The 12,559-nt window shown below is 41.8% G+C and overlaps 1 protein-coding gene across 4 annotated transcripts in view; it reads left to right on the top strand.

Annotated features, from left to right (window-relative positions):
• Positions 1 to 12,559, top strand: part of REPS2 (RALBP1 associated Eps domain containing 2) — a 93,999-nt gene that overhangs the window by 25,954 nt on the left and 55,486 nt on the right. For 2 of the 4 annotated variants that reach the window (NM_001030806.2, XM_046940654.1), the window contains 5 exons: positions 3,879 to 4,002; positions 5,594 to 5,742; positions 6,617 to 6,740; positions 10,065 to 10,162; positions 11,787 to 11,925. In NM_001030806.2, coding sequence (NP_001025977.2) covers positions 3,879 to 4,002; positions 5,594 to 5,742; positions 6,617 to 6,740; positions 10,065 to 10,162; positions 11,787 to 11,925 — 634 coding nt within the window. Of the gene's footprint in view, positions 1 to 3,878; positions 4,003 to 5,593; positions 5,743 to 6,613; positions 6,741 to 10,064; positions 10,163 to 11,786; positions 11,926 to 12,559 lie in introns of all 4 variants that reach the window. The other 2 variants (XM_015273117.4, XM_046940652.1) reach the window with 1 other exon arrangement.

Genomic DNA, 12,559 nt, shown 5'->3' with positions numbered 1-12,559 from the left:
GTTACTGGCTAAGTGAAAAAGCAGAAATCTTGGAATCATAGGTTGACCTGGGTTGGAAGGGACCTCAAAGATCATTGAAGTTCCAACCTCCTGCTGCAGTCAGAGTTGCCAGCCATTAAATTAGACACGAGCTCCGGCTGCCCAGGGTTCCATCCAACCTGGCCTTGAAAGCCTCCAGGGATGGGACATCCGTAACTTCTTTGGGCAGCTTGTTCCAGCAACTCACTTCCTTCTAAGTGAAAAATTTCCCAGCTTTACCTTTGCTTACAGGTGAAAACCTTTCCCTTAAGGCTAGAAGATGGCCATCTCACCCTGCCCATCTGTTCTAGGGTTACTGAATGGCTCTTTCTGAGTGTACCTTGCACTCAATGTACAGTAAGCAAACTTCATCCTTAGGCTTTGGCTCCCGAAGTTTAGCTCTTGCAATCTAAATTGGACCTGCCCAGGGTATTTGAAAGGTCAGTGCTCTTGGAGACCACAGTGGAAACTTGTTTGCAGAGAAGCAGAGAGAGCTGGAACAATGTCAGATTGTGCTGGGAAAAGCAGCTTCGTTGGGATGTCTTCAAGGAGCAATTGCAAAAGTAATACTCGCTGCCTACTAATGGAGCAGAGCAGTGAGTGCATAATAAATACGAAAAACTGCTTTTTGTTCCAGCATCTCAAGATGTAACACTTTCCTTGTAGGAGTATGCATGGAGAATGGTAATTTAAAACAGCAACTCTACAGAACAGCTCATAGATATGTCTGCCTTCTGGCCCATCAGAAGTGTATACAGGCAGTCTTCCTCTCCATTTTTCATGGCTGCTTGGTGGGGAGGGCAGTGTGGTTCTTGCACAGAATGTATTTTAAGGCTCTCTGCTGAAATGCCATTGAATGCCATTACTACTTCTCTGAAAGGGTGGTCAGGCACTGAAACGGGCTGCCCAGAGAGGTGGTGGAGTCACCGACCCCGGAGGTGTTCAAGGAACATTTGGATATTGTGTTGAGGGACATGGTTTAGTGAGAAGTATTGGTGATGGGTGGTTGGTTGGACTGGGTGATCCTGTGGGTCTTTTCCAACCCTGGTGATTCTCTGATTCTATGAAGGTACAGGCATTGTTCCAGGGCTGACTTAGAACAAGCATGAGGTTATGCACCGCAGCTGTCCATCCTTCTCTGAGAAATGTTGCTTTTGCATGTTGTGTGAAATGAATGTTCTTTCTCAAGCGGCAACCGACCCATGAATTTGTTCCACATACGCAGTTATACCTTGCAGAAATTGAAACTCGGTTTTAGTCCACTCAGCACGGTGCTCTTGCCTCAAGAGCTGTTCAGTAGATCAGTCTTTGAGTAACTCTGTTTATCATCCCGAGGTTAGATTTGGCAAGAGGCAGCAGTAACCTGCCACCATGAAAAATTGTTTCCAATGTGCACTGCATTAAACTCCTCTTCCATATTCAGCTATTGCTGGAGGATTAGGGTTTTTTGCTGAAGGATCTAAATAAAAAAAAAAGTAATGAAATTGACTGTCAATGGTGCTGTATTAAAATCCCCTGTGGTATCAAGGTCTGCAGTTTATTTTACACGTGTGAGTAGAAAAAAAATCAGTTCTCTCCTTGTTATCTCACTGAAAACAAAGTAACCTAAGCTGACAACAGGAAGGGATGAAAAGAGTTTGTTTTTAACATGAGTTGAAGGAAAGCAGTGCTGATGTTTCCCTTTTTCAGGGGACATTTTCATATGTCTTAGTTCCAAAGTGGTGCTCCCTGTTTATTTTCTTAGATGGAGTCTAGTTTTCATCCTGAAAAGATGTCATTTTGCATTCAGGTAATTCAGATGGATCTTGGAGACTGCTAATAGCTTTTTGCCCAACCTAGCTTAGCTGCAGCAGTATGTATCACTAAATGCAGCCTGCCCATTGAGAGGCTGTGTTCATTGACCCCATAAAAGGTAAAATCAGGAAATTAAAAAAAAAAAAAAAAAGGCAGTATTGAGTTGAAGCTGCTATGGGAATTGGAGAGGGCTGCATGTTCTGAGGAACTGGTTTTGGATGAAGGTTCACCTGCCACCTACCCTTGCTGCTGGAGGAGGAGAGCTGCTCCAGCCAGCAGCTCCAAGTGGGTCCTGATGTAGGTGGGGTGAGCTGCTGGCTGCCAGGGGACCCACAGCCCTCTCCTTTGGCTGTCGGGGAAACTAATGAGTGTAAATGCCTGTACCTACAATTAATCTATGTAAATATCTACAGTGCTGTAATAAATAGAGCTTCTGTGGCAGCTTACATCTGTTGCTCCAGGCCATTAACGGGAGATCGGGATTTAGTTGTTGTAATAACACAGAGGAGATTGTGCCTACAAAATATTTTACTGTTGTTACCACTGAAGGGCAAAGTCACAAAGAGGTGGGAGCACAGTGTTTTTGAAAGACCATTGATCCCTGAGTAATTAAAAAGTAAAAAAGGGTTTAAGCTGCTTCATCAAAATAAAATGTCTGTGTTTCCATATCAAGAGCAAGCAAATCATTGACAGCATTCAGCACAGAGAGGGGGAGAGTCCCTCAGGACATGCATGGCCACAGTCTTGGCTCCTTGTATCCGGAGGTGCTGCTGGGAGGAATGGCTGATGGACCGCCACCTCCAGTCCCAGGGCTGACCTTATCCTCACTCTTGCTCCTCTCCTGTGATAAACCAGGGTGGGCACCCAGGTTTGATGTCAGCTTACTGATGTATGTCTGTGCCCTCCTCTGGCTATGGCAGCTTCATCCTGGAGCTGACACCAAGGATTTGTGCACCACTGCAAACCATGTTTCCTACCCTCAGCACCAGGTCCTGGCACAGGATCTGAGCACCCACCCAGACATAAAGAAAAAAAACCAAAAGAATGACAGATTCCAGTTGTTAATTGGAGCTCTGCTTGTCCAGAGAATCAATCTCCCTTTTCATCATGCAGTGAGAAAAGGGAAAGCAGCTTGGTGCAGCATCAAGGAATGAAGCCGTGCATCTCAGAAACTCGCAGGAGGAGGAAAAAAAACAAAGCTCAGTCAGTCAAAGCAGAAGCCACATCCAGAGAAGAAAGGCTTTGCTTGGAGATACTTTTCATTGATTATTAATAATTAACACTCTGAAACATGTCAGTTTTCAGGAATCGTTTCGCCCAATGTTCTGCTACAGTATGCACATGTTTGTGTATATGTATATATGTATCTATGTAAATATATATATAATTGGAGAAAAATGGGTATTCATTTGTTCTATTTGTTTATATACATCAGTTGAATAGTTTCTGTCATGCTGTTGTAGCTTGGGAGCATCCCACTGCTGAGTGTTACATAGAGGAGAACCTACCCATGGATAAGTGGCAATGAGTTTGTTAGGTCAGGATGGTACTATTTGCTATGCTACCATCATACCAGAAGCAGATTAAAAACAATAGGGTTCAGAGACAACATCGGGGCCTGTGAGATAACATGGAAGTGGCGGGAGGGGGAATTTCTTGTACTGAGTTTGCCGTTCCAGTTATGGTGGTTGTAAAGGCTAATTGCATTTCTGTGAATGCCACAGCTCCTGCAGTGGGAACATCTGACTAAACAATGTGCAAAATAAGCAATCGTTTCACCTGCTGTTAAAATCACACATAATATGAAAGCAAATAAATCATTTTAGGATAGCTCTGCGACCCTTCGTTCTACCTGAAAATGATAATAAATAACTACTTGCCTCTGATGTACTGAGGGGAATGTGATCAGACAGCAGTCAGAACAAATACATTTAATAGATAACTTTAAATACAGTAAGTATTTTGAACTTTAAAATACGCATTTCTTTGCTTGTGTACTCAGAGCTGTTCACATTCCCTGAAAGGGTGAAATGCGTTTTACCAAGAATGTGTCTCTTCTCTCCTAGATCACAGAAGTTTGTGGAGCCAAACGCGTGGGCTATTTTGGTCCTGCTCAGTTTTACATTGCTTTGAAGTTAATTGCGGCAGCGCAGTCAGGGTTCCCAGTACGGATTGAGAGCATTAAGAATGGTGAGTAGCAAAGGCTGCTTGCAGCACTCTGTGCTTGTTTTTCCCTGTCTTTAATCCTTGCAGGCTTCCGGTGGTGGTGAACTTCTCTTCTATTTTGTCTGTGAAACCAGTGTATTTTGGCTGGGTAGGAGGCGATGTTAATTTCTCTAAGTGAAAAAATGGTAGAGCATTGCACTGAATGACGTGTGTGGCCAAGGTAGGATTGCAGCTCCGTCTCCTAAAGGGATTGCCAGGTGGCAGCCAGTCAGTGATGTAGGTACACTTCCCTGCCACCTCTGGACTCTGGTCCCAAAGACCTCTGTGTGCTTCTTCAGATGGAGGATTGTTTGGGATCCATGATAAAGTAACGCACTGTATTGGTAGGTATGGCAACGTATAGTAGGTGTGATTTAAAAGAGCTTTGTTCTTCACAACGTAGTGGTAGTAATAGCAGATGTACCATTTTGATGGAGATAAATGCTTCTTAAGAGGCAGATCAAACTCAAGTGGTGAAGAGAGAAAGCAGGTGCCTTCCAGCTGCAGAACTGTCACAGTGACTGCACAGAGGGAGCTGGATGTTCTTGCCCTGGCGGTCCTTGCTTGGCCTTGGCAGGCCTCAGGCTGAGGATCAGGAGGGTTTCCACTTATGCAACATTCTCTTGCGCTGTGCTCCTTTCTAAGAATGCCACTGTTGTTCTGAGAAAAAGCAAACTGAGAAGAAACCTGAACTGAGGTGAGATGTACTGTGTGTGTGTGTGTATGTGTTAGAAGCGCAGCAGCTATGCATCATCCACCAATTGGAGCGACCAAGGGTGCTTGCAGCCTGCCTATTGATATCCTGCTTACTTACTCCTCAGAAATGCTTCCAGTGCTAATTACATTTTCTCTTGAAATGTATTAGTGATTGTAGAGTGGGATGAGTAGCATGCACCAAACCTATATTGATTTCTTTTTCTTCCTGGTAGCAGTTGTAGGTGTAAACAATTACAGAGGTGATGCATGGTTCGATCTTGGACACTGTTTTGTTAATTTTAGTTGTATTGATCTCAAAGTCTGACTGCACAGAAATAATGGTTTCTAATAACATTCCCCTAAACTGGTCATGAATTGTCTTAACGATGCATTAGCTTAAGTGTCACTCTTCTGCTCTGCAGAGCAGAGATGAAATGGTACCCCCATCTCACTGGGTCCTGACCTCGACTCTGAACCCCACCATTTTTAATTTGCTCCTTGTATGATGGAAGCACTGAGAGTGCTCTTATCCCATCCTAATGAATTAATCAGTCACGCAGTTTCTATGAGAAGCTATTCTTTTTACTAAAGACAATATTTCCAAGTCAGAAAATGAGTTTGCCTCTTGCATTAATAATATGTATTCTTTTTCTCTACACATTAAGAGATAATGCATAAGTATAGCAAACGTAGCTTTGTGTAACAGTCACATTTCTATTATACAGAAAGTAATCACAGGAGTTGCACGTTTATAGATGTCACAAAATATAAGTAGTTCTCTCTTATAGGTAAACTTTTCACTGGTTTTACAATATGGTACTGCTTCAAGGATTTTCAATGTTCTGAAGTCCCAATTGAATGTTTCTCTCTTTTAATGAAGAATTGCCTCTGCCACGGTTCATGGCACTGAAAAATGACAGCGAAGTACGCTATGGGACTCCAGCAGAGCTCCACGGAGTTAAATTTCAGGCTCCACACACAACTCTGGAAAAAAATTCCTACAAAAGAACAGATGAAGGAGACAAACAGGTAACGGGCCTGTCTTCTTCAGCCTAGCGTGTCATTGTGCGTGCTGCATTTGGGTCTGGATCTGGAAGTGATGACAGTTGTGTGAACGTATGCAGTTTTGCAGCACTGTACTGAATAAGAGCTCCTTACGTGTTAATAATGACCATCAGGACTGTACTCTTGTTTTGATGATCTCTCATATCAGTTTACCCTAAGGGAAATTTCTTTATGTAAGCATGTGTAAAGCTGTCAGCCCTCTAAGTATTTTGTGTAAGTTCTTCCAGTGTTGTTCTACTGAGTGTAGTGCTATTTCTTGGAGAGGTCAAGGGGAGGAGGTGCAAACAGAAATCTCTCTGCTCAAGGAGGAATAAACAGGAAAACAAGGAATTTTTCATGGCAGGCATGGTCCTTAGTTGCTACAGAAACATTCAGTTGGTGAAGAGGAGCTGAAATGGGGGAGCTGGTTATTAGCCACTCTTTCTGGGTGGGATAGGCCTTTATATTTTCTTCCTTTCTAATCTCCTCCAGGGGTAGTCCAGAAAAAATCTTTCTCTTATCCTCAGTGAAACACCATCCCAGCTTCTCTTGTCCTAAACTGCCAGTTAACTTGTGTTAAGCCTTCTGCAGACACTTCTTCAGGCATGTTTGGAAGTAGATTGTCCCAGACTGTTTTAAAGCTTTGCTATGCCATTACCATACTTCATTCTAGAAGATTCAATACCAAATTCATCTTTTTTTTAGTGAGAGTTTTCTTGGATGTAGAGGGTCTGAGGAAATTGCAGTGTTTTCCTCTTCTTTGTCCATCATGCTGTATGTGTTTGGACTGCTGTGCAGAATTACTTGGTTTTGTTGTCATCTCAGGATTCCATTCTGTGTTGATGTGTTTTTGAAGCAGGAACCCAAGTCTCCGCCAATGTCTCCAATCTGTTCACCTCCTGCTTCTCCATCTACCTACCAGAGAATACCCTTAACTTACGGATATGGTAAATCAAGAAGTGGGCTGGAGCAGCAGCATGGAGGTAGGATAAAAGTAGGGATGTGCACACTGTATTCAGTTATCCTTTCTCCTTTTCTCAGAAGCATCCAAGTTTCAAATGGAATTGACAGTCAGCACAGAGATTTTAAAATTTAATTATACCCCTGTTTCGGAAAATGATCCAATCATCTCATTTTATTGTGCCTAAAAGCTTTTCTTTGATCGTTCAATCCTGTCTTCTTGTTTACTTTCAGGTAAATTAGTTAGATTTATGTTTCACAGCTCACAGACAAGTGCTCATACCTAGTCCCTGGCAAGGCTCCCTGTAATATATCACGGTGGATATGTTTGTAAGTATTTTCAGAGTGTGTGCCCTGGTAACGGAGGACACTGAGAAGGAGGAGTTAGTGAACACCCTCCTTGCTTCAGTCTTCATTGCTAAGACTGCCTCTCAGCAATTCCAGACTCTGGAGATAAATAGAGGGCCTAGGGAGGGGAAAACGTACCCTTGGTCAAGGAGGATCTGGTCAGAGTTTGCCTAGGCACGCGTGACGTCCACAAATCCATGGGCTCTGACAGGATGTGCCCAAGAGTGCTGAGGGAGCTGGCAGAAGTGATTGCCAAGCTGCTCTCTGTCATCATAGCTACTGGGTCTTGTCTTGTTCAGCATCTTTATCCGTGACCTGGATGAGTGGATAGAGTGCACCCTCAGCAAGTTTGCTGATTATATGAAAGTGGGAGGAGCGGCCAATGCACAGGAAGGCTGAGCTGCCATTCAGTGAGACCTGGACAGACAGGAGAGTTGGGCAGAGAGGAACCTTATGAGGTTCAATAAGGGGAAGTGCAGAGTCCTACACCTGGGGAGGAATAACTTCATGCATCTGTATGGGTTAGGAGCTGACCTGCTGGGAAGGAACTATGTGGAGAAGGACCTGGGTGTCTTGGTGGACAACAGGGTGATCATGAGGCAGCAGTGCTCATGTTTTCAGTAGCTACTGTATTAGTATTCAGATTTACAATGAACCTTCCTTTGCAGGAAATGATAATAATCTGTCTGATTTCATAACGGAAATTACAATGGGACATTAATATAAATACAGTCCAACAGCATAATGGAGACAAAACAGATAAAAATAAGGCACTACAATGCTGTCCTTCCTTTAAACTGGTTGGCAAAATGTTCTAGTTTTGTCAGAGGATGGCGGAGCAGGAGCCAGTCTTTAAAAGGCTTGAGGTGCTCCTGTTAATAGTAGGGTGTCTGTGCTCTCCTAATTGCAGCATCCGGTGACCAAGGTGGTGAAGATAACAGGCACTGGCATATAGCACTCCTTTAGTTAGGAGTCCTTCAGCAATTGTTTTTGTTTATGAATGAGTGGAAAAAACAGATACATTTAGAACAACAATTAGAAACTCACTACAGCTGTGATAAGAATGTGTTCAATACTGTCAAATGGTCTTCACATGAAAATCGCATTAGTGCTGAGTTGCAGGCATTCCTTTTGTTGGTTAAGTAAATCACCATTCATTCAGAAAGAGAACTTTTTCCCACCCCACCCTTAGTGTAACTGATCAAAACAGTAATGGATGACTTCTGAAATAAGCAACGTTAGTAAGGTTGCCTTCTGGCAGGACATGTTTTCCACTCTGATGAATGAGACCAGTAGTGGCACACAAGGAAGACCGGCCACGGACGAGGAAGGAGGATGCCATCGAAGCTATTTATAGTAGTGCTCTCTACTGTTTTCTGGGATTTTTTTTTTCAGTCTCTGCCAACGATATGTTTTTTTGGGATGATGGGGTAGAGTGCCTAGGAATCTGCTTACGATAGTAACCTCAGTGAAACTTCTCACGGAATCAGTCAGTATTTGTGCAAAATACATAAAGACAGCAGCATCCAATCCAGGTATATCAACTTCTGAAACTAATCATTCAGCTGCTTGAGTTGGTAAAATCCTGGAGGAGCAGAGCACTGCATGCATTTTTCAGAAAGCATTGAGGATTAAAAATAGGGACATAGATGTCTTCGGCTCAGCATTGGATGCCTTTCCAGAAAAAATTCTTCAGCCAAATGTGTTCTCAGTGGAAGTAACTGAATAACATGTGAGGACCTGTGCTGTACCAAAGGGCTGGGCTAGATGACACACTGATTCCTTCTGGCCTTTTAAATTAAGAACCTTCCAGTTTTCTGTGAGCACGCAAGAGGATAGACTTGAAAACAACAGCATTTGCGTATGTGTGTGAGGTGATAGCTTCACAGAAGTGATCTTAGTAAATGTATTTTATACTGAATGCACGATTCTGAAATTGGGACAGTGTGACTTAATGGTCAGCCTTTGCTCTATGTTCATCGGTATCCAAATACCAGTGGATTTTACTCTTTTTTTTCAGGGTAATTTTGAAGTTTTTCTTGCTCGCAAACACATAGCAGTGACCTTGTGCTTAAGTCTCCTCTTGAAGTGCTTCTGTATATTTCCCAACTTCCTTCCTGTGGTTTTTTTTTCTTTTTCTGAAATTAGATCTTAATTGTACAGGAATAAAAATAGATACCAATACAGGATAAGTCACTCAGGAAAGCGAGGGGTTCAGAGATGTAGTTTTTAAGGTCTTCCTGAGCTCAAAAGCGCTAAGGTTTCTTGGTCTCACTTTTCATCAAGGTTCTGTTAGATTTTGTCTGCCTAATGCTGACTGTCATTGTAGTGGTGTATTTTAAATGTGCCAGGAGCAAAAGTTTTCACCTCTGTAAGAGTTTGCAAGTGAGTTGCCTTTGCGTTTGCATACTTGACCTATTTTTAAAACATTGTTCTTAAATGTGCTGTTATGTCACTGCTTACTATATTTACTGCAGTGGAATGCAAGTGACTTATCTTGACAAAAGAAGGAGCGATTGTTACTTTTCTTGGCTAACTTTACTCCAAATAATGACAAGTGGTGAGTCACGTATTTTGATTCTCAACAGAAATGAGGGAAAGGGGGAAGAATAGCACATGGAAGATTAGTATATAGAACATCAGGGATTTACTGTTTGATGGCATTGTCAAAGCGTATTGTTTTGCAGCTCGGCTATTTCTTACTACTTGTAATGCTATCTTCTGCTTTATAAAAGTGTAAGTAAAGGCAATGTATAAATATATAAAGAGAATATATAGACGTATATTTACACACTATGAATAATGCTTTCTGTTATCTACTAATATATAATGACTATTTCTATCAGTAACATCTAAAGACAAGCATGTAGCTGGCATTTTGCTGTTGAAGATTCAGTGTTCTTTGGTACTATGACACTAAGGTCACTGATACTTGCAGGATTTAATTTTTTGCTTTTGGACTATCCTTTCATTTATGTACTCATTTTAAATGTCTGTAGCTCCTTATGAAGTCAGACACTCTACTCACCAGCAAGATGGATCATCATCAGGGAATTACGGGGCCAAACCTGCTCTCGCATGTTCAACTCTTAGTCGGGTAATGAATTATGTGTCTTTTCTTTAGTAATATTACTGATAAAGCAATTGAGAAAATAAAAAAGAACTCTCACTTTAAAAAGTTAAAGTGTTCTCCATAGTATTTTTAGACAAGAGAATGAAGGGTGCTTTTTTAGTGTAAGAAAAAGGAAGTAGAAATTAAAATGAATGATCCAATTAAATTGCTGAAGCTAAGTAAAGTGAGAAGCACCAAATAACATAGAAAGGAAAACTGGACTGAGAATCTTCAAAAATTAAAAATAATCGTGAGGTTATCCTGGCAGAGGCAAAACATTTTAATTTGAAATATGAGGTTTCGCTGAGATTCCTGCTTTAGTTAGGATGTCATCTGTAACACCTGCATAGAGGTCCAGTGTTGTGTGTGTTCCTTTTTTACCCCATTTGATGAAGTGACAGCTCAAGCAGAATGAACAGATTTATGGTCATTTATTGTTCTTATGAGGTGGGTCCTATGTTTTCCTGCTCTATGCAAAAGCAGATTTTTCTGATGTTCCAGTAAGCCTGCTATACATTTCTTATGCAAACAGAGTTTGCCCTGAGGAGGCACAGAGCTCTCCCAAGGGGGAGCTTTTCCTAAATAAATGCAACTCAGGGACCTTGTATGCTTTTCCATAGTGTTTAGCATCCCATAATAATGCCACCAAAGCTTCAGGGAAAGATCTAGAGATAATGCCGTATAATTTGTGCAAACTGGAAATGAAATTGAGTGCATTTGTGCAGTACTTTGAAATGAAAATTAATTTACAACTTCATGAAGTTGCCTGTTTCAGGGATCTTTTGATGTATTTCAGAACCAGTATTTTGCTTTGATTCTTAAATTGAATGATGTCTGTCAGAGAAAGGGTTTTGGAGGTGATTGGTGCCTGGTTGTTCGTTCAGCCCCCTCCCTCTTTGAGTGCTGTCCTCCAGACCTGAAGCATCTTGAACACCAAGTCATTTCAGTTCAACAAAGGCCCTAATTATACTAGCAGCCCTCGAGTCAAGCAGAAAAGCGTGTAAATAAAGGAATGCTATGTCCTCCAGAATATTCTTTTTCCCCAAGTTGTGGTTTTTTACTCAAACTGTGGAAAGTGATAGAAAATTAAGGAGATCCCTGAGGGCTTGCAAATCTGAGTGAAATGTGTACCAAATTACCTTGAGTGAGCTGTGGATCCAGAGGCAGACTAGCTCTGTAGATACAGCACCTCTCCAAGGCTAAATAGTTTCTTAGCAGAGCTAAAAAGTCAGGCACTGCACTGCACAGGTATAGATGTAGGTCCATTACTAGCCCCATTTTAGGTATATGATGTTCAGTTCAGATTGTAATGCGTGGCTGGAACCCCAGAATGAATCCAGAGGTGGTAAGGGATGACTTGGACTTTACTGTGGTCAGCACTAGTAAGATTCCATTCTTTTAACTTTGGTAATGTAAAACTTCCTTTAATTGCCTAGATAAAGTATTAGCCTCAGTGTTAGAAGTGACGAGATAGTAATCAGCATGGCCATTTCTGCTTTTCATCTTTCTGAAATGCTTGTCTGCTGCCAGAACAGCATGAATCTTGTCTGTTGAGGTTCCCAGAGCCCTGCCTGGCCCTCTCAGCTGGTGCCATTGGCCCTCCTCTCAGTCTCTTTCAGTGGAGCGGGAGCAGCCAGACAGCAGTGCCCACTACTCAGATGACCCTTGGAGGATAACTGAGGAGCAGCGAGACTACTATGTCAACCAGTTCAAGTCCCTTCAGCCCGATCTGAACTCCTTTATTTCAGGTAATTTTTACCAAAACATGTCCATTTTGAGTAGGGGAACCAGGTTGAGAGATGTGAAGCATTAAGTAGTTGAATTAATTGTTTTCTCTTTAATGAGCTTGCAAACAGGAGTTGATTGTGATTTATTTTTAAAGGCACACAATTTAAAGAACAGACCAATACTGTGGGCGTTATGTTTTTTTCCTAAATATGGATGTTAATTCTTTCAGAACTGATTCTGTTCTAAAGGGTAACCATTTGAAAAGTAAAATGCATTATTTGCAGATTCTCTTCAACATTGTAGATCTCTTTCCCCTTCATTTTAGTCCCTGCAAGTTTACTCTGCCATCAGAGAATCAGGCAAGGCTTCTTTCTCTCCCTTGTGCATCTTCCATAGAAATCCAAATAGTGCTTTTTGATATGCATCTGCACTCCTGTTGTCCTGTTTCACAGGTGTTATCGTTGGCAGCAGTAATGGTACACATCATATTTTTGGCCTTGGTTAAGCTGCTTGCAGAGCTAAGGGGAAAAAGACTTAAAAATGTGTGACTTCACACTAAAACAAAGTGGTTACCTATTTCTAGTGCATGATTTGAAACCTTTGAGAGAATATGCACACTTGCTGTTCAGACTTGAATCAACACTAAATGTTTGG

This window comes from Gallus gallus, chromosome 1, assembly GCF_016699485.2.
Source record: "Gallus gallus isolate bGalGal1 chromosome 1, bGalGal1.mat.broiler.GRCg7b, whole genome shotgun sequence".
In the NCBI taxonomy this organism is placed as follows: domain Eukaryota; kingdom Metazoa; phylum Chordata; class Aves; order Galliformes; family Phasianidae; genus Gallus; species Gallus gallus.
This window is presented reverse-complemented; position numbering and strand designations above follow the sequence as displayed.